General features: G+C 51.8%; 1 protein-coding gene across 2 annotated transcripts; it reads left to right on the top strand.

Annotated features, from left to right (window-relative positions):
* Positions 1–173: 173 nt before the first annotated feature.
* On the top strand, positions 174–27,733 carry KCTD10 (potassium channel tetramerization domain containing 10). Of its 2 annotated transcripts, none has more exons than XM_039247175.1 (7): positions 174–245; positions 6,627–6,840; positions 15,366–15,535; positions 18,507–18,593; positions 18,889–18,941; positions 20,149–20,344; positions 24,906–27,733. In XM_039247175.1, exons 1-7 carry the CDS (start codon positions 243–245, stop codon positions 25,128–25,130), a joined length of 948 nt encoding a protein of 315 aa, XP_039103106.1. In that variant the 5' UTR covers positions 174–242; the 3' UTR covers positions 25,131–27,733. The 2 variants fall into 2 exon arrangements, with proteins under 2 accessions (XP_039103106.1, XP_039103038.1); XM_039247107.1 differs by having other exon boundaries at positions 18,504–18,593.
* The last annotated feature ends 195 nt before the right edge of the window (positions 27,734–27,928 follow it).

The raw sequence follows: 27,928 nt of genomic DNA, 5'->3' as shown, positions 1-27,928 counted from the left end.
GGACAAGGTTCTGACCCAGCCGAGAGGAGATGCAACCCACTCCAGACGGGGAGGTTGGCAACAACGCGGCCAACGTTTGGGCTTCCGACGGACCCTTTGAGAAGTTGCCCTCTGCGGGGCGGAAGCGGGCTGCGGCAGCGGAAGTTCCCGCCCCCGCCCCGCCTCTGCCCGGCTTGCGTGAGCTGGGTGTTTCCTGCCTCTCTCAGTCCGGGTTTGGAGACTCCGGCGTCCTCCGACTTTTCATGGTAGGGAGGGCGGTGCCCACTACCTGTGGGCTCCCGGCGGCCGCGAAAGCTCCGCCGAGGCAGAGGAGAGGGGGAAGGGGCCGAGGGGGGTGGGGGCAGTCGCGATGAGGGCAGTCGCGAAAGGGGAGAGGCGGTTGGGGGATTGGAGGGGGGCGAGGCCGGGGGTGGGGGAAGGGCTTTGGTGAATAATAGTATATGTGTGTGGGTTTTTTTTTTTTTTGGCGGGGGGGGGGCGGTGTCCCTGGCTGTTGGGGATCGGGAAGGAACATTAACGCTTGGGGGAGTAGTTTTGTGTGCGGGTGAGTTAGGTTGTCTCTGAGTCCTGAGTGGTCATTGGAAATGGGATTGGTTATCGTGAAGAGAACAAAGAGGGGGTCCTTGAGGACGGACATCGGGGTGGAAAATGATGGGAGGGTGTTGCGAAAGAGAATGGTTAGGTTAGGAGAGAGCGACGTGGGATTCCTTGGGGCGGAGCGTTTGGGGGTTTTGGAAATGGTGGCTGAGCGCCTGGGTTTCGGGGAAGTGGGGAAGGGGCTTCCAGGTGCTTCAGAACACAGGGGTTAGTGAAACGAGGGGAAGAAATAGAGGAAGTTGGAGGGCAGGTGTGCACCCAGCGCCTGAAGGGATACCAGGGGCCTGAGGTCAGGGTCCCTTAGCCATGGAGTCCAGCGCCTTTAGCTGGCACCTTGGTACCTATCTAGTCACTTCGGTTGGGGCCCGAAGTGGCTAGGAGCTGGGAATAGCTGTCTGTCACCCAGCTGTGGGAAGGTTTCTGTTTGCATGTGATGCTTTAAGGGTCTGTCCCTTGGCACAGCTCGTCGACCCTGGCTGGGAATGACCAAAGTTCTGCCTAGCTCTTCTACTTCTTCGCCTCATGTCTTTAACCGGAAAGTGCAGTCTTTAGAGAAGATAAGTTTCAAGGACGCTGCTGAAGAAAACTTAGCCCTTTGGACTTGGCTCCATTTTTTGCAAAATAAGGACCACCGGGAGGGAAAAAGGCATTAAACCAGTGGTTCTCAAACTGATTCCCTAGACTACCAGCAATAGCAGCAGCGTCACCTGGAAATTCGCTAGAAATGGCCAGATGTTCAAGCCCTCCCATTGACTGCCCAATCAGTCTGGGGGTCGGGCCCGTCAGTCTGTTTTAACAAGCCCTGCAGGAGATTAGGGATTTCTGGACTTGGGCTATACAATGAAAGGGGCCTGAGTCAGAGAACCCGTATAGTACTGATTCTTAATCTTCTGCCCCCAAAAGTGGAATTGGTGATCCTCTCTTCCTCGTTAGATCCCATGAGAAATCGCCCAGTCGTTTGCACGGTAACACAAAGGAGGAGAATGTAATTCGGCAGAACGCTTGGAAATAGCGGTCACTGCCCTCTAAGCGAGTTTTGGATGCAAAATAATGCTACAGTTATGTGGCTGACTTGGTTTACTTTGGTGGAAATGGAACAGCAGGCTTTTTTGAGTTGCAGCAGTGCCCTGAGCTTCGGGAAGTTTTAGAATTAGCCTCTGGGTAGTGATGTGAGATCTAGCTGGTTAAAGGAACCCCTTCGCTCTGTGGCTCTTAGTGGGGGCCGCACATTAGAATGACATGAAGAGGGGCGCCTGGGTGGCTCAGTCAGTTAAGCTCAGGTCATGATCTCATGGTTCATAGGTTTGAGCCCCTCATCGGGCTCTGTGCTGACAGCTAGCTCAGAGCCTGGAGACGGTTTCAGATTCTGTGTCTCCCTCTCTCTCTCTGACCCTCCCCTGCTCATGCTGTGTCTCTCTCAGACATAAATAAAAAACATTAAAAAAATTAAAAAGAAATAGAATGACCTGAAGAGCTTCTTAAATACTGCTGAGCTGCCCTTCCCCTACTTTGATTCTGATTCATTGGCCTGGGGTGAGGCCCAGGCGTGGGTGCACCTAGGTGACCATAGTTACAGCCAGGACCTGGGACTTCCTCTTAAGGAAGCTTGAAGGGACAGAAGTGAAAGTACGCTAAGGACCGGGTGCCACGTACTTTAACATTCCCTGAAAGTTATTGTGACGATTATGGTCTTCACTTCATTTTACAAGTTAGGAAACAGAGTCAGTGAAAAATGCTTGTCTCAACCTCACACCGGAAGGGGTGGAACAGAGACTGTAGCCTAGGTTCCTCACACTTTCGATCAAACTTTCCATGTGCTTGTCTCCCCCAGCACACACACGCACGCACGCACACACAGGGGACAGTTCCACAGAGAGCTGCTTAGAAAACATCCGAGGGGGATAGAGTTGGTGCCTTTGTTCCTATTGCACCTGCCCGTGGCCTCTTTGTAAGTCACCACTTTTCCCCCTTGGGCTGATTTTTATTTTCTAAGCACGGATACAGTTACTTCCTGTCTGCGGCTCCGAAGCTGTGAGATCGGGGGCCGGCTTTTGCTTATGATGCTTTGGTTTATTTTTACGTGTGGTCAGGAATTCGCCAGGCAAATCGAACAGGACGATGGGGAGCTTCTCCAAAATGATGAGTTTAATAGTAGCCTCGTGAAGGTGCACAGAACTACTTCGAGCAGTGGGTTGCAATCTTAGTTGCACATTGGAAACACCTAGCAGAGTTAAACAAAAAAAACAAACAACTATTGTCTAGGCCATGCCCCCAGATCAGTTACATCAGATTTTGCATGGAGAGGACCCTGCTGTCAGTACTTTTTTTTTTCTTCCTTTTTTTGAGCAGAGAGCCACTGTTCAGAATCAGCAACAGGAGACTTAGGGGAGTGGGAAAGAGAGAAGCCTTGACTTACCTAATTGGATTCAGCTTTTCTGATGGAATACGATTGGTAACCAAGACCTCCAGTGTGGAGTCCATCTTTGTTTCCTATAACCGGTTTTGCTCTCTCCTGCCCCACCCCACCCCCAACCTCATTCATAATGAAATCAAAATCTTTGAAACAAGTGAAAAAGCAGGGTCCCAGTAGCAATGGCCAGGGGTCTTCTGTAGAGAGAGGTGTGCTGGGAGAGGTTTATCCCTTGCTGCTTTGTGTCCTTAGCTCAGTGTATGTAAGTGTGGGCCCAGGGACGCGAACACGGTCAGAACCGTTTATCCCAGGGCCTTTACTGGTACTGAGGTGACTGGCCTTTGGAAGGCTGGGCTCCAGAAAGGTTAGGAGCTGCTTGTGTGTGTGTGTGTGTGTGTGTGTGTGTGTGTGTGTCTATTCTGGAATCTCAAGGCTACAATCAGGATGGTTTCTGCCTTTATCTCTTAGTGATTCAGATGGGTGTCCGTGGAGATGGGCGTGGTCTTTAGAGAAGGTCATTTGAGACTGAGAGCATTCTGAAATAATCATGGTGTGAGTCGTTCATGTTTGAGTGTTTGCTCTGAGCCAGAGGCCGTGCTGGTGCTGAGTGCTCTGTGACACCCCTCACAGCAGTCCTGGAGGGAGACGCTGCTGTTGTCCCTGTTTGATAGATGAGACTCTAGTGACTCGCCCAGGCTCCTGCAGCAGATCAGTGGCAGGGCTGGGTGCCCAAATTCAGGTCTGATGTCCAAACCCAAGCCCTCACCACACATTGCCTCCCATCTATTGTCAAAGCTTTTTTTTTTTAAATGAAAATTTTTTAAACATTTATTCACTTTTGAGAGTCAGAGAGACAGAGGACAATTGGGGGAAGGGCAGAGAGAGAGGGAGACACAGAATCCAAAGCAGGCTCCAGGCTCGAGCTGTCAGCACCGAGCCCATCGTGGGGCTTGACCTCAAGAGCTGAGATCATGACCTGAGCTGAAGTCAGCTGCTTAACCCACTAAGCCACCCACCCAGGTGTCCCATGTCAAAGCTTTTTTTTACTTCACAAAGAAGGGAGGGCGAGGCTCTGTATATTTCTGTATATACCTCTGTGTATTTCAAGCATGAATGTTGATAAAATCGTGGGCTCAAGGCCAGACAGGACTTGCCCATGTCTTTTACTTGCTCTGTCACTGACCCCACCTCCAGCACCAGCGCATTCTGGGAAGTGACTGAACTTCTCTGGGATGTGGTCACCAAATGTACAAGGTGGAAACAACGATAGCCGTCTTCCAGCATTGTTTAGATTTTGAATGGTTGTATGTGGTGGTAGAGATGAAAGCTGGTATCTTCTGGGAGGGAGGAGTGGGAAAAGGCATGGAAGGGCTTTCTGGAACCATGAAAGTGTTCTTTGTCTGGATCAGAGTAGTGGCTATAGAGATGCATATACTGGCCCAAGCTCATCACGCTGTGCACCTAAAATATGCTTTATTGTGTGCCAGTTATCTCTGAAAAAGTATCAGAAAGTAAAAGTATATTGGAGTATGCTTTGATTTTTAAAATTTATTTATTTATTTATTTATTTTTTGGTCTGTTTCATAGTAGGTGCCTTACAAAATGCCAGATCATTTCCCAAAACATTTTTGTGTAAATTAGATCTGAAAAGGAACTTAAAGTGGTTCCATTTTGGAGCAATTTTTCCTAACTTTCCCCCCCTACCCCCTCCCAACCCCACAACTATAAGCCTTCATTCCCACCACCCCCCGCCCTAGGTCTGTAAGTTTTTAGAAACTCTTTATTCTCATCAGCTACTTCTATCATTCCCATGGACAGAGTTTTTCTGGGGGGAATGGTTGTTGATAACCATTAGTGTAGGGTTTCTGGGGACTGATTTCAAAGGAAAGCTGAAGGGGGGGGGGTCATTGCTTTCTCTTTTCCTCTTATATGTTTGGTATTAGGCCACAGAGACCCCAGGTGAGGTAAGCTTGAGCTTTTGAAAGTGTGCCTTTCTGAAAAAACACTTTTCTCCCCAGAAGACCATTCTTCCTGTCATTCTGCAGGGCCCTGACGGGAGTCCTTCTGGCTGGGGGGGGGGGGGGGGTTCGACAGGGTCATTGCATCTGCCATTACCGATTGATGGACAGTAGGCTGCCACTGTTATTCCCTTCTCCCATTGAAAAATAACGTTTGTATTTTACCCATCATACATGTGATACATGTTAGCTGTTTCAGGATCAGGGTATTGTTTTTTAAAAAGTTTTGTGCTGTCAAAGCCCCCAGGAGTATGCCTATAGTCAAAGTTGCAGTGAGGGAGAGAGCATCTTGGAAAGAGGGTTGGGGCTTGCTGGCATGATTTGGGGGAAGATTTGGGGAAGTAGGGCTTTGGTCTATATTGAATGCTGTCAGGAAGGAGGATCAACACTGTGACTGGGACTCCATAATTCCTATTTTGGAGGTGGGAAGAATGGAGTGGGGCTAACGCTCTAACTGGTAAAGCAGCAGCAGTGAGTCACATTAGTCAGGATCTGGGGATGTTTGGTCATTTTTGTGTTTTGGGGCAACATTCTTGTTTTTGTCTGTGTTCAGGCATAATTATGGGGTAGTCTTGTTTGTGTCTTGATCCATCAGCCACTGAGTGGCTTTGTCAGATGGTGATGTGCTATGAATTGTTCATGTTTACTGGGAACATCAAAGCCCAGAAAGGAGTGCCAGGCCAGGTCCTGGCCGTCAGGCTGCCTCCCCTTTGCTGAGCCCCGGATCAATGAAAGATTCAGCCCACTCTCGGACATCTTCTCCTGCCAGAGACTTACTGTCCAAGAGATGTTTTCTTTGAGTACGCATGTGCCGGCTCCCAATCTCTTTCCTAGGCCTGCTTAAAGCAGTGCGTCCATTTCTTTGAGATGGACATGAGCTGGCAGTACTGATAAGACGGTCATCGGGTCTTGCTGTTTTGGGAGGCGCTAGTACAGGAAGTCTCTATTTTGCAATAACTTGCTTCCAAGGGTTTTTCACATCTGTTTCATCCTCAGAAACACTTTATAGGAAGTCTCTATTTTGCAGTAACTTGCTTCCAGGCGTTTTAATGGCTGTTTCATTCCCAGAAACACTTTCCTCTCTCCCCCCAACAGGAAGTATCAGGAGTGGTAGCTGGGACCCCAATGAATTGGTAAAAGCTCATTTCACTTGTAGTTCAGTTGAGACGTAGCGCTGTCTGCCTTTCAGTGGTGTGTGGCAATTAGGAGACCGAGAGAGGCCCAGGCAGTGCTCTAAGCTGCGGTCAGATGTGCCCTGGGTGTTCACTTATATGAGGAACAGGCAGGGAGTCCTCATGCCACGACAGCACGGGCTCAGCAGGTGACGCCGGTATATGAGCTTTCTGGCTGGGGTTTGGGCCAGTACCACCTCGCACAGATTGTTGCCCTACTGGCCTATTCGGCCTCTAATTTTAAGAGAAGCCAGAAATTTGGAACTCTCCCATGTCGTCAACCTTTGGAGCAGTCTTGAAGTTTTCAATGCAGTGTACACTTGGGCCAAGCAAACCACACCTGGAGGCCAGATTCTGCCCAGAGGCTGAAAGAGGTAAACCAGCCCAGGTGTAGTGACCCTGGTGACCGTGTGTCTTCTCCACCGGCAGGAAGAGATGTCAGGAGAAAGTGTGGTGAGCTCAGCGGTGCCAGCGGCTGCTACCCGCACCACTTCCTTCAAGGGCACGAGCCCCAGCTCCAAGTACGTGAAGCTGAATGTGGGCGGGGCCCTCTACTACACCACCATGCAGACGCTGACCAAGCAGGACACCATGCTGAAAGCCATGTTCAGCGGGCGCATGGAGGTGCTCACTGACAGCGAAGGTAAGCCTGAAGGACATCCTTGTTCAGAAGGCAACATTAAATGGCAGGTGCGCTTCGTGTTCTCTCGGTGTACAGGGGCTCTTGGGAGCGTGTAACTGGGAGGACAAATGTAGTCCAGGGTGGGTTGTGAGGGAGGGTTTCCCCAGGGAGGTGATGTGTGAGCTGAGATGTGAAGATGAACTGAGGACACCTGGGTGGGGACTCACAGTCCTGACTTCGTTGTTGATTTGCTGTGTGACTTTGAGAAAGTCACTTGCCCGCTCTGGGCCACAGCTCTGTAAAATGGTGGCTGGACTAGCTGCCCTAGTTGGTCCTCTCAAGCGACGATTCTGTGACGTGAGAGTGAAACTCCAGTGTGAGAGAGACACAAATGTGATCCGTGGACCCTTGTCGCCTGGGATGGGGGCCTCACAGAGACTCACAGACCTGGGTTTGGTATCTGGTGATCCTAACGGGGTTGTTTAACCGGTTCCCATTTCCCCATTGGTGATACCCTCCTCATGGAGCTATTGGTGCCTAGTATTCAATAGGTGTATGTTAAGGGCGTGTTTCTTCTTTTTACCTTTTTCTCATGGAAAATCATGTTAGTAAAAGGCGAAGAATTCTTTATAAAGTGACCTTGACCTTACTGCAACTGCTTCCTACCCACCTGGAGCAATCCAAGAGCACTTGGCAAGGGGGGACATTCTTCCCTTGGTTGGGTTCACGAGGCAGGTCACATGAGGCTCACTTCTTTGGCTGGAGGTTCCTTATGACCTGGCTGGCCCCTTCCTTACCTGTCTGAGGTTGGCCTCTGCGCTCCTACCCCTGCCTTCCCCCTGGGAAGGTGGGCGGGTTTTGCCACAAGTAGGTGGGATTGGGGACTTAGCCACAGAGTGCAAGCTCTGATCTTACGAGGGAGGAAGCTTGAGCTGGTCGCTAGCGAGGGTATTTCCCCCTGTGTCCTGGAGAAGGCCTGGCTGCGCGGCTGGAGGGTCTGTGTCCCTGAGCTTCCTGTGAGTTTGGTTTTCTGGCCAGGCGTCAGGTGAAGGAGGTTGGAACCCCAGAGCTTCCTTCTGTGTCTCACCCAGAAAGCTCAGAGCTTTTTATGAGTGGGAGGATCCCCTTAGCTGTGCCGCACCCAGCATTGCCCCGGGAGTATTTGTGGAGACTGAGACAATAGCGCCCCAGCTGCCGAAGGAAACAGACCTTATCTGAGAACCCAGGGTCGTGGTAGTTGTTCTTCCGCCCTACCCAGTCTCTGGGGAGGATCAGGAAAAGCGGCAGAGTAGCTTTGGAAGTAAAGTTAGAGCCCCATCTCCTTGCTGGCCTAATGCCACGCTCTGGAAGAGGCGTCCCCCAGCTCTCAGATCCCCAGCTGGGAGAGACGCGGGGACCACTCCAGGGGTCCCGCTTGGGCCTCCAGACAGCTGCTAGAGGACGTCCTGTCCCCAGTGCTTCCTGGAAAACCCAGCCTGTGCAGGGAAGCAGGGCTGTCTTGGACACTCCAATCTTGGCCGTTTTCTTTGAGCTCTCCCAGCACTCCAGCCCTTGCCTATCATGAAAAGCTCATAGCACCACATTTTAAAAGCTATGGGACTTAAAAAAAAACAAAAACAAAAACAAAAACTACTGAGTTCAGGGCATGCTGGCTCTTACTCTGGGGGTCCAGCCCCCTGGCCACCTGAGCACGGCAGCCCTCATAAGTCACCTGCCAGCTTTGGGTCCTGTCTCCCAGCCCGCGCCATGCCAGGCAGGGCAGTCCCATTGGCCTCTGGTAAGTACACTGCACAGCCTGGCTGGGGGCCTCGGTGTTGCCCCCGCACACACCCTTGCCCTGCATCTCCCAGCTTCACCCTGGGCTTCAGTGAGGTTTGCCACCAATGGGCCAGAACATCCAGAGCGGCTTGGTGAGACCCGCGGACCCAGCACTGCGGCCTGCTGGCCAAGGGACGGGGCTCCAGAGCCGCACAGTAGAGTGTATCGAGCTGCTAGGAATCTGAAGGGTGCCTGAGAGACCGGTTACTTCTGTGGAGGATGTGGGGCCCAGGATGGGTGGTGGACTCGCTCCTGCTTCCTGCCCTTCTGCCTGTTGGAGTTTTGTACCGCTCAGCTCCTAAACGGGGAGGTTTGGAGTGAGAGGGTTTGGGTGTAGGAGTGAGACGGGCCAGGTTTGAGGCCTGGCTCTGTCCCACGGAAACATTCACAGCTAACGTTGATGGAGTGAGCTGTTTCTGTGTGTATCAGCCACTAGGCTAACTTAGGCTCATTTGTCATTTACTGGTAGTAGGACATTGGGCAGGTGACTTTCTCTGTGCCTGTTCCCTCTTTTCAGAGCTGTGAATGGTGATGCATTTCAGGGCTTTACGGGATTGAGGGGGGACACTAACAATAGGAATTTCCTGGTGGAGCTGGGAGCTGTGGGAGACCCCGTAGATGGGCGCTGTTCATTCCCGATTCGTCCTGCCGGGATGGGCCGGCCAGGCGGAGGAGGAGCCATGTGCAGGGCTGCGGAGAAGCAAGTCTTACTTAGCACTTGGGGAGAAGTGGCCCCCCTCGGCCTTTGGGACGAGCGCTTTGCACCCAAAGGGTGGCTCTCCTGAGACGGCTGGGACTCTGGCAGTGAGCAGGCCTTTCTCTGACTCCTCCCCAGGAAGGCCCGTGCTGGGAGTGCTGGGACTTTCACCTGACTCCTTGACGCAGATTGATCTGGCGCCTTGCCTTAACAAGGGCTCTGCCTTAGGGCTCGCCTGCAGTTAGTCACCTGTTTGGTCCCTGTTGCCCCTGTTGCTTTGGTACAGCGCCTCCCCACCCTCCGCTCCCCGCCCCCCCCCCCCCCCCCCCCCCCGTGGTTGCTGGTCTTTTGCTGATGTTCTTGGATTGAGGGAGCGTGTGAACCAGAATGGAGTCATCAGTCTTACTGTCAGCGCACATCTCCTTGAAGGCCAGATGGCCGGCGGGGAAGTCAGGTGTAGTACCTGGTGGCTTCCCTGCCATCTCCAGCCTTCCTGCCCTAAGTTAGAATATACTCTTCTGTAAAATTCTGCAATTCGGTGAGAGCTTGTAAATTGTGATTAGTCAAACAAACCCCCTTGTGCCCCTGATGTGAATCGTTAGGGTCTGGGAGCGAACTGTCAGGAAAGAATTCTTGAGACGTCTTTGGTTCCAAAAAACTGGTTTTATGAAAGCACAGGGTCAGGACCCAGGGGCAGGGAGAGCTGCGCTGGGGTTGTGAGGGGTGACTGATTATGCACTTTTAAGTCGGGAGGGGTCAGGAGCAGGGTAAGTCTCTAAGGAATTTGGAAGGAAGGCTTCTAGGACCTTGAGGGGCTGCTGCTAAGGTAAGGTCATTGACTGCTATCCCCTAAAACCTTAGGAGACCCTTCAGATGTGTATCAGTGGGCCATGCGCTTGGAGGGTGATTCCTCACATGTGTTTGGGGGGTGGAGATGAAGTTTCCAAATGGATTTTTTTTTAAGTGTATTTATTTGTTTTGAGATAGAGCGAGCGCCCTCGCACACGAGTGGCGGGAGGGGGGCGGGGCGGAGAGAAAGGATCCCAAGCAGGCTCTGCACTGTCAGCACAGGGCCCCACACAGGGCTCAGACCCATAAACCATGAGGTTGTGACCTGAGCTGAAACCAAGAGTTCCAGATGCTTGACTGACCAAGTGCCCCAGGAGCCCCCCAAATGGATTTTTATATGTTAACGAGGACTTACAGGATCCGGGCTCCGGGCGGTCTAGGCTAGGGTCAAACTAAGGTTGCCTTGTGCCCCTAGCAAAGGATTAACGTGAGGTAGCCGAGCTCCTGGGGGAAGGTCACCCTGCCTGTCTCAAGTAGCTGTCAGGGGGCTACAAGCTATAAGGAGATTTAATTTTTTTCTACATTTCTTTTGCCTTTGTCCTCCACATCACCCCCACTCACACAAGAAATAAAACATTGCCTGGGCCCACGTGGCCTCTCTTTACCTTATTTGTTTGCCTTCCTCCCATCCAGAGGTAACCAATGGCCTGACTTTGGGGTCACTAAGGGAATTTCAACCTTGGCCGCACAGTGAGTCACCTGGGAGCTGAGTCCTGGGTCCCCCCCGTTCCCCTGAGAGCCAAGGGTACTTAGGCAGCTGTGGGGCGTCAGGGCTTTGAGGGGCTCTGCGGGGGATTTGGCTGTGCGGCCGGTGGTGAGGGCTACTGATGTGAACGTGGAGTGAATTCCTCTTGCTGTTTCTGTCCCTGCAGAGCTGGTGTGTTTCCCAACAGGTTACAAATGGTGTTACGCTGTTTGCAGCCTCTTTGCCACTGTAGCGTGTGCTCGTGGGATCTAGCCCTGAGTGATACGCAGCCCTGGTCCAAACACTGGGGGTTGTGTTCCGTTGGGGGATGATACCGGAGTTTATGGATCCGTATTCTGGTGAGGGCTGTTTAGATGGCTTCCAGTGTTGCCCTTCTCACACATGCCCTGGCGGGGTGAGCTTGTCCTGGACGGTGCTCCCCGACCTTTGCCACATCGTGGCACACACGGAAAGCCCTATTCTTATTGTGTGAATGAAAAGGCTCTAGAGCCAGGGCCACTGCGTTTATGACCTTGGCTGCCCCCGGGAGTTCTCTCCTGGAGCTTATTTGCAGAAGGGAAACCCGGATGGCATCCTTGGCCTGACTAGGAATCAGCTGTTGTGCCAGTTTACACTCCCCACAGTGGTCTGAATTTTTGCCAACACCCGGCACAGCCGAACCTCTTAATTATTGCCGATCTGAGGGTTATGAGCTGGTGTTCTGTCACGTTTCCTAATTTCTAGTCTGTTGAGCATCTTTTTATGCATATGGGTCATTTGTGTGTCATTGTAGCTGCCTGATTGCATCTTATTTACACATTTTCCTGTTTCCTTTTTTTTTCTTACTGCTTTGTGAAAGTCTATAACCTGGATCCCATTTCTTTGTGATTTTATGCTGTAAATATCTTCTCCCAGTCTGACTTGTGACAGCATTTTTAATGGTGCTTTTTGATATGTCAGAATTTTTACATTGTTTTTTTACATCTAGGTCTTTGATCTATCTCATTGATGCTAAGGCATGGATGACCCCTCCAGGGCACATCTGGCAATGTCCAGAGATCTTTGCTGGTTGTCACAGTTTGGGGGTCGGAGCGCTGCTGGCCTCTGGTGGGTAGCGACCATCGAAGCTGCTAAATACCCTACGATGCACAGGACAGTCCCTCCATAACACAGGATTATCTGGTCCAAAATGTCGCTAGTGCCGAGGTGGAGAAACCCTGCCCCAGACACTCTGGTTCAGGAATGGGGCAGCTTCCTGGACTCTGAATATGTAACAGGTACCTCAGGTGCCTTATGAACAGGCAAGTTTGGGAACCACAAAAATGGTTTAAATAGCTTAGGCTGCTAAGAGAGGTCGGTGAAGCCCCTCACCTCCAGGGGCAGGGGCAGGGAAAGGAGCAAGAAGCAGCACGAGGAGGCAGGCCTTGTTGCCCAGTCCCCTGTCCTTGAGAGATGCCTACCCCGGGTTACCCCGAAAGCCACTCAGACTCTCTTGTGGGCTGGACTGTGCCCCCTCTGGAAACTGCTACCGCTCTGTCCTCCAGCGATGCTGAAGAGGTGTATAAGCGGCTCCTTGTTAGAGACCTCATTTGAGTGCTGCCAACAGACCCAGCATTGTGCTGTGTTTCCAGTACATTCTCTCAGCGTGCCTTTACACCAGCCCTGTGGGGTACGAGTTTTAGGACAGAGGTTTGGTGACACACTTGTGTCATCCAGCAAGTAGGCGGCAGAACTGGATTTCCAATGCAGGTCCTTGCCCTTAACCACTAGGCTGTATTGGATCTCCCAGACTGTTCCAGAGCCTCCTGCTCTGCGCCTGCCTGTTCTGCTCTTCAGCTCTGCCGGACGGGCCGCCAGACCCCAGACTGCCCTGATTTGTACATCTTCTAAAATGGCCTGCGTGCTCCATGGTGTCAGGAAAGGTACCCCACAAGCCAGGAGCTGCTGGACTTCCATTTGCTTTTCTACACGCTGGGCATTTGAGCTGTTTCTAAGGGGGTTGATTCTGGCTTTGAAAGCAACTAAAATATTTTAAGATCAAAATGCTAATTGAAACCTCATGGCGCGCGCGCCTCGCTCCTTTGCCCTTATTTGTCCAAAGTATGATTCCTTCACCACAAGCATTTCCTGACAGCATTCTTGAGCTGGCGCCCAATGTCACGGTCTGCCTATTCGTTTATGGAAACTCCGGACTGTCACTTGGATAATTGATTTCAGGGGCCTCTGCTCTTTCCGAGCATCAGAGGCAGAATGTGGACGTTTTCTTCCCGGAGTTGCCGAGTTAAACGTGTTGCCATTTCTCTGAAGAGTGAGATTCTCCTTGTCTTCTCAATTCTGGTGAAAAGGAGCTTTCCTGTGAATTTCTTACTTGCTTTTTGTGATCTAGTCCTGCTTCCCCAGCTTGGAATGTCTCTGAGCCTCTGATGTCATCTGTGGACGATGCGGGGCGAGGAGCCCACTGAAAGAACTGTTGGGAAGACAGCATGGTCCTTCTACCCTTTGTCCGCCCCCTGGAGGGAAAGCATTGGATCATCCAGGGTAGGGGAGAGGTCGCAAGCTGGTGGCCTGCAGATAGGTCTTATTTGCCCTAGAGTGGATTAATGACATCTTGCTTTACCGTTATTTAAAAATCGGGAGGTTTCCCAGAGAAACCTGCATTTCTGGCTTCTGTTGGAATGTCAGAGGCTCCCGCGGCCCTGGGCCCACATTCCTGTCTGGCCCTCTCTGCTGGAGCGAGGAAGAGCCCCACCCAGCCCCTCTCCCCAGGGGCAGCTGGCCGGCCCACCTCCACTCACCCCTGCTGCTTGCTCACGGCCCCCAGAGGCCACCGAGCTGTGTGGCAGAAACGACAACCCTGCTTTATTGTCTTAAACGTAGAAAGAAGCGGTGGGATGATGTCCCGCGGTCACCGTCAGGGTGATGTGATTTACCATGCCTGCGAAGGGCTCTTCCTTCCTTGAAGCCAGGGTTTACCTCCAGGCCACCCGTTTGCATTGTGTTTGCCAGCCTGGGAAGGGCGCTTCCCCCTGTGCTCCGGAAACCGTGGCTGCGTGGAGGTGCCAAGTGCAGGCCTCTGGAGGGGCAGGGCCAGACCTTTGACCGGACGGTTGGACTAAGGAGTTTGTAGGACGGGAATACGGAAACCGCCTTCTTTCCAAACTCTCCTGGCGATTGTGGCAAATACCAAGCGGTGCCCTAAAACCCCGAGAGCGCACTTGGCAGGGCCAGGTCTGGGAAGGGGGCGGTGGACAGACCTGTGACTCTGGATATGAAGGAGGTGTCTTTGGTGCTCTGGGCTTTTGTGGGGGGTCAGAGGGGGACGTGGGCCTGGGTGCCGTGGTGTTAGGAGTGGAAGCGTGGGCCCCTCTCCCAGACTGAGCAATAGACGAATTGAAGTGGGACATAAAATTATCAGTTCCTGCTCAGACCCAACTGCCCTGTGCACGGGTGTCCTCTCACCGGTAGTGGGGACAGGAGACCTGCCCTGTGGGCCTGGGAGGGCGCACTCCTCTACTGGCTTCTTTCCAGATCCTCCTGGCCTCTGTTGAGACATAGGAGACTACCACTTCCAGGCTCCAGTCTTTTTTCCTCCTGCAATTTCCACCTTGCCCCGCCCTGCCCTGGGGTATTTGCATTTCTGAAGATGAGTTGTGGAAACCTGGGGGTCCCTAGTAGAGGCATAGCAGACCAATGCCCAGACTCAAGAGGCCATTGAGAAGCCGAAGGAAGGGCTGACTTGCTGGCCTCAGCTTCCAGGTGCGTCTCACTGTGCCTGGTTCTGATCAGCAATCACCTCATTTTGCCACAGTTAGTGAAAGCGAGTTCTGTCTCCCTGTGTTACACTCAGCTGCCTGAGGCGGGGTCTGTCAGGCTCACCGTCTCCCCTGTGGGTCGCTGTCACTAGGCAGTAAGGGCCTGTTTGGGGAGCCGAGGGTGGAACATCCCATGGTGGTGCTGGGGGGGGTGGGAGGAGGGGGAGGGCATCGGGGGTCCCTCTTGGGAATCAGAGGCTGTGGTCTTCTGCTTCCTTAGAAATGGCTCTGTCATTTGATGGTCTGAAAGCATCGTGGAAAGAGGGAGTAGGTATTTTTACCTCTCTTTTTCCCAATCATTGGGGTGTGGTCATTTGGTCCCATTTTATCCAGGTTTTGTGCACTCTTGGGTTGTCCAAGGGACATCTGAGGGATTTTTGAGAGTACTTTAGAAACCTGCTTTTAGACCCCACAGTCCTGGCATCCACGAGAGCCTGGGACAGATGAGTGCGTGGTTGTGGTGGCCTCCAGCTAGCAGGGCCAGAGATCACTGCGGTGCTTCCCAGGCAGGACTCAGTCAGCCCTTTGCTGACAGCTCGGGAGGACTGGGGGGGCTGTAGCCCCCGTGCAGTCCTGTTCTTCTCTGTGAGGGGGAGGAAGCCAAGAGACACCCCAGTCCTCGGAACCTTCCAGGAGATGCGTGCCCATGTAACTAGGCTCTCCCTTTGTCCTTGTGCTGCCGCAGGCTGGATCCTTATCGACCGGTGTGGGAAACACTTCGGCACGATACTCAACTACCTTCGTGACGGCGCGGTCCCCTTGCCCGAGAGCCGCCGGGAGATCGAGGAGCTGTTGGCAGAAGCCAAGTACTACCTGGTCCAGGGCCTGGTGGAAGAGTGCCAGGCAGCCTTACAAGTAGGTATCCCCCTTTCTCCCCAGAAGGGTGGGGAGGTGCTGGGCCGGCCTGCCTTTTTCTTTTTCCTCCTCTGCAAAATGGGGGCAGTTCCTCCCTCACTGAGATGTGTGAGTTCACAAGTAACCCTGGAGCTTCTCTCTCCTTGAGTTGGGGACCCCATAGCGGCTTCCCAGTAACCCTTCGGCCACCTAACTGCACTAAGTCGCTGTGGTGCTGGGTCACCTCGTATGTACAGTGAACCCCTTCAGTACTGAGCTTTGGGATGTAAAACTTGATCAGTTTTCTGGACCCATCTTGGGACTTACTCTTACTCCACCAGTCACTGTTGGAAGCCTCGGATAATCTCTGCAGACTCAGACACCCCTTACTCCTCAGCTGGACCTGGGTTAGGACCATTGGAGTCAACTCTGGTGATAGCAGAATTCCTATAAGACCAGAATGCCCCTAGACCTAGCCAGCGGTCATTTATTTCAAACAAAGTTCCAACATGGCAGAGGATCCGAAGAGTCCCTTCATGTTGCCACAGGAGTTGGATCTGTATACATGAGGCTCTTGTCGGTCGGTGCCTCCCTCAGGCTCAGACGTCTGTCTGGCCCTCCACTCAAACAGTACCCATACTGCCTAGCTCCTTGAGGAGCTGTTGTTTCTATGCACCACCTCTACCTGAGAGTCTGTGAACTCGCTGTAAATCTAACCAAATACCGTAGCCTTTAATTTTTATGTTTTTTTAATGTTTGTATGTTTATTTTGAGAGAGAGAGAGAGAATGCACGCGTATGTGCATGAGAGAGAAAGGGTCAGAGAGAGGGAGAGGGAGAATCCCAAGAAGGCTCTGCACTGACTCGGGGCTCAACCTCACAAACCATGAGATCATGACCTGAGCCGAAGTTCAGAGTCAGGTGCTTAACTGACTGAGCCACCCAGGCACCCCTCATTTTTCTGTTTGTGGAAGTAATGTATGTACATCATATCTTTCTCCTCTGTTAATTCTTTCCATACCTCTGTTTACTTTCAGATTTCTTCCACTGCTGTTTATTGACATTTCAGTTTTCAACATCATCTATTGGTGTTGCTATACAACAGTTAAGTTTTTGCTCATGCACTACCACCAACCACTACCAAACTTAGGTTTTAACTTTAACTTTGGTTAAATCAGTATTCAGAGTTTACATTGCAATGTCTAAATATTGTTAACAGTTGAGCCACAGAGTATACAGTGAAGATTTTTATTGTGCCGCTTTTCGGTTTGCCAGAGTTAGTGACTGCCTCATTGTTTTGTCTGCTTGGTTTTCGAAGTACATACCTCTGTTTCATCCCTAAATGGTCAGAAAGGTCGGTCTCCTATTGGTGTGTTTAGACACACCAGTGAATCGGTTTCATCTTTGTCTTAGAGACACGCCCTCCAGGTTCCCTTTCTGTTAGTGTGAAGTTAAACCTCTAGGACTGACCTCCTCCCAGTTTCTGTCACTTTTACCTTTCTGTTCTACTTTCTCAGAGGTTTTCTTCAATTTTATCTTTTCAACTCTTCTAACTTTTCATTCCTATGATCATATTTCTAATTTCCAAGAGCATTTTCATGTTCTCTGAGTGCTGTCTTACATAGAACACCAATCTTATTTCATAGGATTCCCTATGTGCTTTTCATCTGATAATACTATTTGAAGTTTTCTTTCTGCGCCTGCATCGTCGTGTTCCTTCCCTTCCCTTTTCTCTTTGTTTTGGTTTCAGTCTCACGGTTGAGAGGCTTTCTGCATATAATCTGATGATCTTTGGTCTGTTAAAATTGAAGAGCAGGGTTCTGAAAAGCTGTGTGTGCGTGGGTGGGCCTCATCCAGCAGGCGTCAGGGCTTCAGTGGTGGATGAAAAGGCTCTTTCCATGGGAATCCCCAGTGTCCAATCTGTAAGCCTTTTCCTGGACAGATTGGTTCCCTGTGGAGGAATCCTCCACTCCTGCCTGGTGGGTATAAGCCTGACTGGCCGTCTTCTGCGATCTGAGTGGAGGAACGAGTTAGGGGCTGGGGCTCACTGTTAAGTGTGTCGACCGTTCGCTTAATCCCCCTGTTTTTAGTAGAGCTGCTCAGCCCTGTCCTCACCCATACAAACTGCTCCAGGAAGGTAGACCTTTCTTCCGCCAGGGGAAGAGGATATATTTGGGGAGTGTGGGGTCTCACCGGTGTTTCTGCTGACTGGTTGACAGTCCTTTGCTCTGGCCCTGTGCCCACCAGCCTTCAGGGCTGTTCTTTGAAAATCTCCAGATTCTTTCCCATTTGCTGACGCAGATTTCAGCTTTCTCTTTCTCCTCAGTTCTTCCTCATCTGCTCCCCAGCCTCAGAATTTTGACATCTTTTGTCTGCTGACCTCCCCTCTCCCGTTCTTCTCCTTGTAGGCTTATACTTTCTAAGTTCTTGCATGGCTGTTGCAGTGGGGCGTTAGGTGTTTTGACACTATCATATTTCATCTGCTGTGTTTAGTTTCTTTTTTTTTTAATGTTTTTTAGTGTTTTATTTATTTCTGAGAGAGAGAGACAGCGTGAGCAGGGGAGGATCAGAGAGAGAGGGAGATACAGAATCTGAAGCAGGCTCCAGGCTCTGAGCTGTCAGCACAGAGCCCGACGCGGGGCTCGAACCCACGAACCGTGAGATCATGACCTGAGCAGAAGTCGGACACTTAACCGACTGAGCCAACTGACTGTCCCTAGAGTTTATTTTCAAGTGGCTCCCTGGGCGGTGGAAATGTGTTCTCATTGTTAGGATTTACTGAGCACCCTGACCAAAGAGCAGACCTACTAGAGAACTTGACTCTCGGCCGTCTCCCCCTCCCCCTAATTCACTGGTGGTAAGAATCCTCCTCTCTTCCCAGCACTGGCGGCCCCGTCTTCCCTCGCCAGAGCCCGCCTTTACCCAGCAGGCCAGCTTAACTAATCCGATGCTGGGCAGGCCTCCTAGGCTGAAAGCATGTTTTGTTCCAGCAGAACAAAGATACTTATGAGCCTTTCTGCAAAGTTCCCGTCATCACCTCATCCAAGGAAGAGCAGAAACTTATAGCGACTTCAAATAAGGTACGTTGGAAGCACCCCTGTGGTGTTTCTTTGGCTGCTGAAGTCACGACTAAGTTTTGAAACTGAAACCTATGTAAGTGCCTGAGCAAAGGCTGAGAAGGGGTGAAGAGTGGGAACCCAATCCCCCAGAATTGGCTCCTGCTGTCTCCCTCCCTGCCCACCCCCTCCCCCAGCCCGCAGGCTGTGCTCAGCTGCCTCTGGGCCTGATGACAGGGCCCAGCCCCACGGGAAGCCCGTGTCCTCTGTGCCTCCACTCCAAGTGACTCTCTTCTTTCTTTTTTAAAACAACCCGCAGCCGGCTGTGAAGCTGCTCTACAACAGAAGTAACAACAAATACTCGTATACCAGGTAAGGTGTCAGTGGGGAAGGCTGTCCACACTCGCCAGGAAAGCTTCCCACACTTACCACACGGACCCAGCCCCTCTTTTACCTTCCAGGGAGGCTGGCTGTCTGTACCTCAAAAGTGCCCAGGGTGACAGATGACAGGAGATTGAATTCACACACACACTTTGAAAGTATATAATTCAGTGATGTTTAGTGTATTTACAGACTTGTTCAGCCCTCGCCACGCCCCTACTCTGTGAACATTCTCATTGCCTTAGAAAGAAGCCCAATGTCAGTCACTCTTCACCGCCCCACCCCTCCCCAACCCTTGGCAGACACTGCCCTCTGTGTGGATTTGCCTGCTCTGGACCCTTCCTGTAAATGGGCTTGTACAATATGTTGCCTTTTGTGACGGGCTTCTTTCACTTAGCTTGTTTTCAAGGTCATCCTTGTGTATCAATCCTGCTTTCCTTTTTATGGTGAATAATACCCCATCCTGTGGGTAGCCCCTGCGTGTTGATCCGTTCATCAGTTGATGTGTGATCAGGGTTTCTGTTTTGGGGGGGGCGGGGTGGCATCATGAACACTGCTAATGAACGCTCATAGCACATTCGTTACATACATTGCTGTGTGGACAGAGGTTTTCATTTCTCTTAGGTGTACCTAGGAGCGGAATTGCTGGGCCCCGTGGCAACCCTAGCTGTAGTCATTTGGGTGCCAAACTGTTTTTCCAAAGCACCTGCACCATTTCACATTCCCACTGGCAATATATATAGGTTTCTAGACTGCCTTCTGGCTCTTGGGACCATGTGGTCCCAGTTGTAGGGGGTCTAATGAGGTTACTCAAGACCCAGAAATTAACCCAAGATGAAGAGTGTCCCTTGTGTAGTCCCGTCCTGTCACTCGCGGGGCTCCCCCCACCTGGTGCCTGTGCCACAGGCCCCGAGATTTTCACGTTTCATTCCAGCTGCAGCAGAGCCCAGCCTGGCGGCCCCTCTGGCATGCTGGTTAGGAGCATGGGCTTAGGGGCCAGAGCTGTCTCTCTTGAGGCCTGGCTCTGACATGTTGGCCTTGGGCAGTTACCCGTTTTCTGCGGCCCTCCCTTTCCTTCGTGGAGCAGTGGGGACTGCAGTGCTCTCCTCCTGGGGTCCTCGGGAGGTTGAAACGGGATGGGAAACACAGCTGCCGATAGGACCAGCCTGAGGTCACCTTACCAAATGCTCTTTTGCAGCAATTCTGACGACAATATGTTGAAAAACATAGAGCTCTTTGATAAGCTCTCTCTGCGCTTTAATGGAAGGGTCCTGTTCATAAAGGACGTCATTGGGGATGAAATCTGCTGCTGGTCCTTTTATGGGCAGGGCCGCAAGATCGCCGAGGTCTGCTGTACCTCCATCGTCTATGCCACTGAGAAGAAACAGACTAAGGTAAGCGCTTCAGGGAACGGCTCTGAGTGGCCCATCTGAAATGCCACTTCCCTTTCCCTTGAGCAAAATAGACCTAAGAAGGGAAAGGCTTTGAAAACGCTTTCCTTGCTGCACTACGACCACTCATTGTGAAAACACTCATTGTCTGATGGGCCCTGGAGAGTCCACTGTAGGCCTTGGAGAAACAGAATGGCACTTCCGTTCTGATGGTTAGCAACTAGGGACGGTCCTGTGGCACCTAAGTCCCTTGGCTGTAAACGTCGATTCAGATGTAGCCTCGTACCACTGTCACCCTGCCACCTGCATTGACTCCTGCCGGTGATGGGTCAGTGTTCCGCAGCACCACCATTTCCCCCCAGCGTGGCCCCACCCCATCTCAGTCATCAGAGGAATGGTGATACCTTCAAGAGCTTGACCTTGGCTTTCTCGTCATGACCTACGACTTCTGCCATCGGTCTGCCCTCCTCTGGCCCACTGACCTGGAGTGGCCCCGCACCCACACGGGGCCTGCTTGGCATCCCATAGCGCCCAGGTTTGTTGGCTTCCTTCTGAGCACACCACTTCCTGACTCTGGAGTCTGTGGACCTACTTCTGTATCTTCCTCTACAAACCAGCAATACCGCTGGGTGTGGTTGGAGATCTGGTCCTCTGTTAACCGAACTTAGCTCCCTGGAGGTCTTTTGCTTGCTTACCCTTCTTGGGCTCTGCAGCATGGTTTTCTTCCTCTTTTCAAAATATACATCTCCCAGTATACTCTGTCACTTCCTTCAGAACCTTGCTAAGGGAATCCCAATTCCCAGGGACCTGCGGTGGGTCTGCCTCACAGGTTTTCACACACAAGACTGTAGGTCACCCAGTCAGGTGCCCGTCCTCACTGAGGCCCCGGGAGCACACAGTTGTGTGGGATTCTAGAGCTAGCCTCCAAAGAAAGGGCAGAACATGAGACCACAGAGTAGAAACCAGAGTTGTAAACGTTTTTTTTTTTTTAACTTTTTAATTTTCTTTTAATGTTTTATTTATTTCTGAGAGAGAGAGAGGCAGTGTGAGCAGGGGAGGGTCAGCGAGAGAGGTAGACACAGAATCCGAAACAGGCTCCGGGCTCTGAGCTGTCAGCACAGAGCCCGACGCAGGGCTCGAGCCCATGAACTGTGAGATCATGACCTGAGCCGAAGTCGGACACTTAACCAACTGAGCCACCCAGGCGCCCCTTTTTTAAACTTTTAAAACATTTTGTCATTGGTATTTGGAATATGTCTTGAAAGATGGATACTAGTTAAAGGTAGCTAAGGAGGGAAAACCCCTAAGGTTTCTTTTTCTTTCAAAGGTAGCAGGGAGATCAGAGTCGCTCGCTTCCCTTTACCACATCGGCAAGACACCTGCCTCCTTTCTCCCGCGTACTGTTCTTTAGAGCCATGAATTCCATTTATAATCAGCTTCCCCGCCTTGTCAGTTGGTTTTGTTATATGCACAGGTTGCCTTTGCCCTTGGATATTAACAGGATGACCATCATATTAATCTGATTAAGCTTCAAAATACTGACTTTACGTTTTTAGATTTCAGCAGGGAACAAAGGATTCAGAGGTCTCCTGACCTGATCCCAACCATTTATAGCTTAGCCAACAGGTTCTGGAGTGAGCTTGTGCTTGTGTTTTTGAAATTGGCTAGAGGCAGGGATTCAGGTGGCCGGCCTGGGCCCCTAGCCACGGCCCCCTTTGCTCCTGTCCCCAAGGGCTCCTTCCCTTCTTCAGGGGAAACACATGCCTGGATTTCCAGGGGGTTTATGTGGGGCCGTGGCTGTCCCTGCGGGAGCAGGTCCCTTCCAGCCCACACCTTCGGGACTGTGCTTTGGAGCGGACGTTCGTATTTTGTTGTTTCAAGTAACTATACTGATGTTCCTTTGGGGGTTTTTTGTATAATTGTGATCTTTCTTGGTACAATCTTCCAAGTGCTTTACTAATTCCTTTAATCGTTTAACTGTCTTTTGTGGTTAAGCCGGAAAGGGTTTGGCTTGCTGAAGTTAAAGTTTAAGCAAATAATTAATACATATGTTGTCCATTTGGTTCTCGATTCTGACTCACTAGGGACTTGGTGTTAATAGAGCACAGAGCTGTGCCCTTGATTGGTCTTCTTTGTTCTGTTGTTCAGACTGTTACTTCTGTTGCTCTGTCTTCAAGTTCACGGACTCTGTCATCCCCATTCTGTTATTAAGCTCTTCCAGTAAGTTTGTGTGTATGTGTGTTTATCTTGGTTATTGTATTTTTCAGTAACATGATATCTTTTATCTTCTGTTTCCTTGCTGAAGCCTATGTTTGCATTTGCTTTAAGCGAGTTCACCCTTTCTTGTGGGGACGTTTTTGTAATAGCTGCTTGCAAGTCTCCGTCAGATTAATTCCAGCATCTTGTGTCCTGGACGTGGTGTCTGTTGATTCTGTTTGCCCTCAGGAGTTGAGATGTTTCTGGTTGTTTGTTGATGTTGTGAACTTTCAGTTGTATCCTGGATATTCCGAATGTTAGAGGGCTTTAGAGTTTGTTTATTTTTAAAACAATTTTTTAATGTTTTATTTATTTCTGAGAGAGAGAGAGACAGTGTGAATAGGGGAGGGTCAGAGAGAGAGGGAGACATAGAATCTGAAACAGGCTCCAGGCTCTGAGCTGTCAGCACAGAGCCTGACCTGGGGCTCAAGCCCACGAACTGTGAGATCATGACCTGAGCCAAAGTTGGACACTCAACCGACTGAGCCACCCAGGCACCCCAAGCCTGCTTTGGCTCCTCTGTGCTCCCCACCCCTCCTCCCTCTCAAAAATGAAAAAAAAATTTTTTTTTAATTCTTTTAGTGTTTATTTATTTTTGAGACAGAGGGAGACAGAACATGAGCGGGGGAGGGGCAGAGAGAGAGAGACACACACAGAATCTGAAATAGGCTCCAGGCTTTGAGCTGCTGGCACAGACCCTGATGTGGGGCCCGAACTCATGAACTGTGAGATCATGACCTGAGCTGAAGTCAGGCGCTTAACTGACTGAGACACCCAGGCGCCCCTTTAGAGCTTGTTTAAATCCTAAAGAGAACATTGATTTTCTTTTTTTTTTTTTTTTTTATTGTTTTAGTAGGCAGCGTACCCACTTGGGTTCAGGTCACAAGTTCCAGCCAGCTGTGGGTTGCGGTTCCAATGGCAGTCCAGTTTGCAAAGCCTTCAGGTCCGAGCCGCACTAAGGTCCAGTCGGTGTCTGCGGCAGTGCTCTGTCCCATGGCTCAGTTCTGTGCGTGCTGTCGAGGGACAGACTGGCAGCCGGGCTCAGGCCCAGGGGCTCACGCACAACCTCAGGCAGCTGCTTTCCCGAGCGCCCCTCCTGCACAATCGTTTGGTGCTTTCTGCTTCCCTGGGGCTCCCCCTTTTCAGTCACCTGATCAGAAGGCTGGGCTTCAGTTCCCCGCTCTGCCACACCACCTGCGGCTTTACCCTGCCCTGGAGCCAAGTGGCACGAAGAAGCTAGAGGAAAACCGTAGCCCAGATTTGCTACGTCCTGATGAGACCACAGTTCTCCTAATTTGAAAGGAAGGTTCCCCTTCAGAGTTTGGACTCCCCAGGCTCCAGCTGTTGGTGCTACAAGATGTGGGGTGGAGTGGGTTTGGGGGGCAAGGGGATGGGGAAAAGGAAAAAGGAAACCGAGAACTTTCCTCCACTCTCTGGGCATTGGGAGACTCTGGTGGCCCCTCTCGAGCTCTCTGAGCTGAGGCCAGTTTCGGGGTCACAGGCCGCATTGACCTCCCTCTGGACAGTCCTGGTGGGGGAGAAGCCATAAACTCACTCCTAGTTAGAGGCCTCTCCACACGTCTGTCCCCCCAACCTGGCCGCCATGATTCCTGTCCCAGCCCTCGGCCACCGCACACTCCCTCTCCCGGTCTTGTGGCCTCCGTGGGAAATACAGAGTGGAGCGCACTCTCCCCATTTCTCTCAGAACCTCCGAATCCTGCCCTCGAAGGCCAAGTCTCTGTGAGTCAGGTGCCTGGGACCCCTTGTGCAGCCCCCACCCTGGTTCGTGGCGCCGTAGCCCCGAGGGCAGGCACAGAGCTTCACCACACAGGAGGGGTCGTGTCCTCTCCGGCTGTCCTTGCTCGGAGAGGACCGCCTTAAAGGCTGCTCTGAGGCGGGGAGCAGCTGCAGGAGAAGAGGTCTGGGGTTAGGAGAAACTTGCTGGAAACGACCTCGCTGGTTCATTGCGCTGTTACGCTCCCAGATGTGGAGGGATCTCCTATGTTAGGGGCAAGCAAAAGGTGAAGGGTGTGTGGTGGGTCACCTTTTTTGTGTTCTAAAGCGTGTGAATGTGTGTGTGTAGACGCACGTTTATCTGCACCGCATCCCTTTTCTTCCGTGTTGTGTCAAGTGCTGCGTGTAAGCATTGCCTATTGAAAACAAAAACTGCTTTAACAAGGACGCCTTAAACGGTATTCCCGGGCCCGATGGGGCCAGCAGCCCTGCCCGGCAGCCCCAGGAGGTAGCAAGGGTGTTGGGGGGGGGGGGTGATGCTAACCTACCTGCCTTGTGTGTTGTGGGGATGCAGGTGGAGTTCCCAGAGGCCCGGATTTATGAGGAGACCCTCAATATCTTGCTGTACGAGGCCCAGGACGGCCGAGGACCTGACAACGCGCTCCTGGAGGCCACGGGCGGGGCGGCCGGCCGCTCCCACCACCTGGACGAGGACGAGGAGCGCGAGCGCGAGCGCATCGAACGTGTGCGGCGCATCCACATCAAGCGGCCGGACGACCGGGCACACCTCCACCAGTGAGCGAGCGAGCCAGCCGCCTCCCACCTCCCTCCTCCCCTGCTCTTCACTCCGACTCCTGCGGGCTCCGGGTGCCTTCCACTTTCCCCGGAGGCTCGAGATACTTTTGTAATAAGCCAGATGATTATTTTGATATTTTTTGACCAGGTGACTGTCTGTCCCCAGGCGAATGCACCCTAGTTCTTGAGCAAGCCGAGTCCAAGGTCTCCCCCTTCCGCGGGAATCGGGGACTCCTTGGAGCCAGGCTTTCTGGGTTCTCGGAGAAAAGTATGAATGGGTGTGAAGAGGATGTGAGAAATGTCGTTTGCGCTATTTATTTTTGTGGGTGTGGACTACCTATTTGAACTTCGGGGTGGCATTCCCTTGGGGTTCAGTTGGACAGCTCCAAGGGGGATCCTGCCTCGGTGGCCACCAGAGGTTCCCGTGAGCATCCTTTTTGGTTGTGTTCCCCTCCCCCAAGCACACTGGCTGCTGGCTCCTGTGTGCTAGCTGCGCAGCCGCCCGGTGTTTTGCTGAAAGCCCTTCGGCAGCAGGATTTTGCGTCTATAGCTTACTGGTAAATGATTGCAGTTTGTGGCGTGGAAGATAGGACTCATGAGCTCCGTGCCTCTAACTTGGCCTGGCCTGGCTCTGGGTGCCCCGCTCTGGGGCAGGGGCAGGCCTGTTGCCACCTGGGCTGACCTGGGGTCCCTGCTCATGGGGACCCCACATGCCTGGCCAAGGGCAGAACTGTCCCTGGCATGGAGGGCTGGAGTCCCGACCCCTTCCCGCCCCTTCCCCCTGCCCTCCCTGTTGGCCAGCTCCATGCTGGGAAGGCCGTCTGGCCTGGTTCCAGGTGAGCTCACACCCCACTGCTTCCTGGGATCCTTTCCTCTGCCTTCGGCCTTCTTCTCTGTTAACTGGGCTCACTGTCTCAAGTAGAAGCCCTGCCTTTTGCTTAGAAAGCAGACGTGGCCCGGCCGTCGCCTGAGCCTGGCATCCAGGCAGGAAGCCCACCCCCACCAGCAATCTCCGGGCACCCGTCCCCCGGAGATCCCCTTCATGTCTTTGCCTCTGATTTTTACAGTGTGGCCACGGTGAGCAGGAGCGCAAGGCTGTGCAGATCCTTTGTGGTCCGGTTACGAGTGTGTGTTCGTGTTTAAGGGACGTGTGCGACTGTGGAGGGGACGTGTGCTTGTGGGGTGCAGGGGGCCAGCGCTGGAGCCCGGCCGTCCGCACAGTTGCTTCTGCAGGACGGACGTTCTCGGTGCCCTACCTCCCAGTCTCCTCTGCGCCCGTGAAGGGACAGAAGCGCGTTGTGGCTGATGTGGCTGCGACTAGATTAGGTAGAGTAGTTAGAGGGGAACGTGAGCGCGTGTGAAGGAATGGATGGGATTTGTCTGCTTTTCAAGGGAAATGTAACTGTTTTATACCAAAGGTGTTAACGTGGGCAGCCTTTGACACCGTGTATTCCAAAAAAACGAGTTTCTATTTTGAAATGGTTTTTATGGCTTAGGCTTTGCACCTGCTGCCCTTCTCAGGACAGTCATAGGCCTTTATTTTGTATCCAGCAGCAAAGCCTCCAATAAAACTCTCAATCTTGACTGAACCTAAAAATCATGTATGGGGGTCGATGCTTTTTAAACTGTTGTGTGTAGGAAACTTTCCTACCAGGCCCTTTGGATTTTCTTAAGTGCACAGGAAAGGGGGCTTAGACACGGTTTCGTAAATATTTTATATACCGTTTCAGTTTTAAACACCAACCCTGGCATTTGGGTTGAACTTTTTTTAGAAAGTTAAAGCAAATGTCAGTTCTGACATTTTCTGTAGGAATGGAAAAGCCATCCTATGAATTGTTTTTTAAAATCTTTCTGTGAAGAGTAAGTCTGTGGAACAATCGGATTTGTTTGGGTGTCTACACTGTCTGAGCTCATGTTTCTGGCAGTCTCTACACTTTTCCTACACTTGTTCGTTCTGAGTCTTTGCTTTCCTGGGATCGGAACAGGTTCCTGAGACATTCCGCGCTGAAGGATTCCGTGAGCTGTGTAGCCAGGAGCTGACAGGAAGCATTGGCTGGTCCAAGCTCTGTTGGCAAATGTATTCTACAAGGAACTGATTTTTATGTGAGCACGAAGGGCAAACAAAGGTCAATAGTTATACGGGAGAACCATCTAAGTAAAAACGCTGGCCTGAGATGCGGTCAAGTGTTTTATTACATTGTAAGAGCTTACAGTTAAAGTAGAACAGTTCTGGGTCCCTTGTCATCAAGAAGTCCTTGTCTGTGGGGCCCGGGGGCCTGTGCCTGTGACAATCTGGAGTAGCCTCTTCTGTCCCCTCCCCCTGCCCCCAGGTCAGCAGAGGAGCAGCCTGGCCGAGGAGCAGGGACCCCACCCTCGGCTTGTGCGTGCTCACCCGCACCCCACAGCGGCAGCTCGGGCCCCAGGTGTCCGCACCGCTCTGCCCTCCTTTAGGGCTCCACCCAGCGTCACTGTAGCGCACCTGTGTGTCACTAACCTTGCTCTCTGTGCTACGGGAAAAAATGCTGTAAACATTAGAAGTAGTCACTGTGTGTTGTACAAGCATCTGTGGACGTGTGAAATAAAAGTTACGTCATGCTTCTGTTGAAATGTTTCCCACATCTTTACAGAAACACCTGGCACAGTCAAGCCAGTGCGGTGGGGTTTGCAGCAAAGCAGCAAGGCCCGAATCCTCTGTTCGTTCTGCTTTATCACCCTGATGTCTGGGGCGGGTGGGAGGGGGGAGTTTAAAACAAAATGCAAATTCTGCAGCTTTATGAAATTTCCCTCTCAGGCCATACCTAC

Source organism: Hyaena hyaena, unplaced genomic scaffold (genome assembly GCF_003009895.1).
Source record: "Hyaena hyaena isolate Hyena2069 unplaced genomic scaffold, ASM300989v1 scaffold_0, whole genome shotgun sequence".
Lineage (NCBI taxonomy): Eukaryota > Metazoa > Chordata > Mammalia > Carnivora > Hyaenidae > Hyaena > Hyaena hyaena.
The sequence above is the reverse complement of the archived record's forward strand: the minus strand, read 5'-3'. Positions and strand labels throughout refer to the sequence as shown.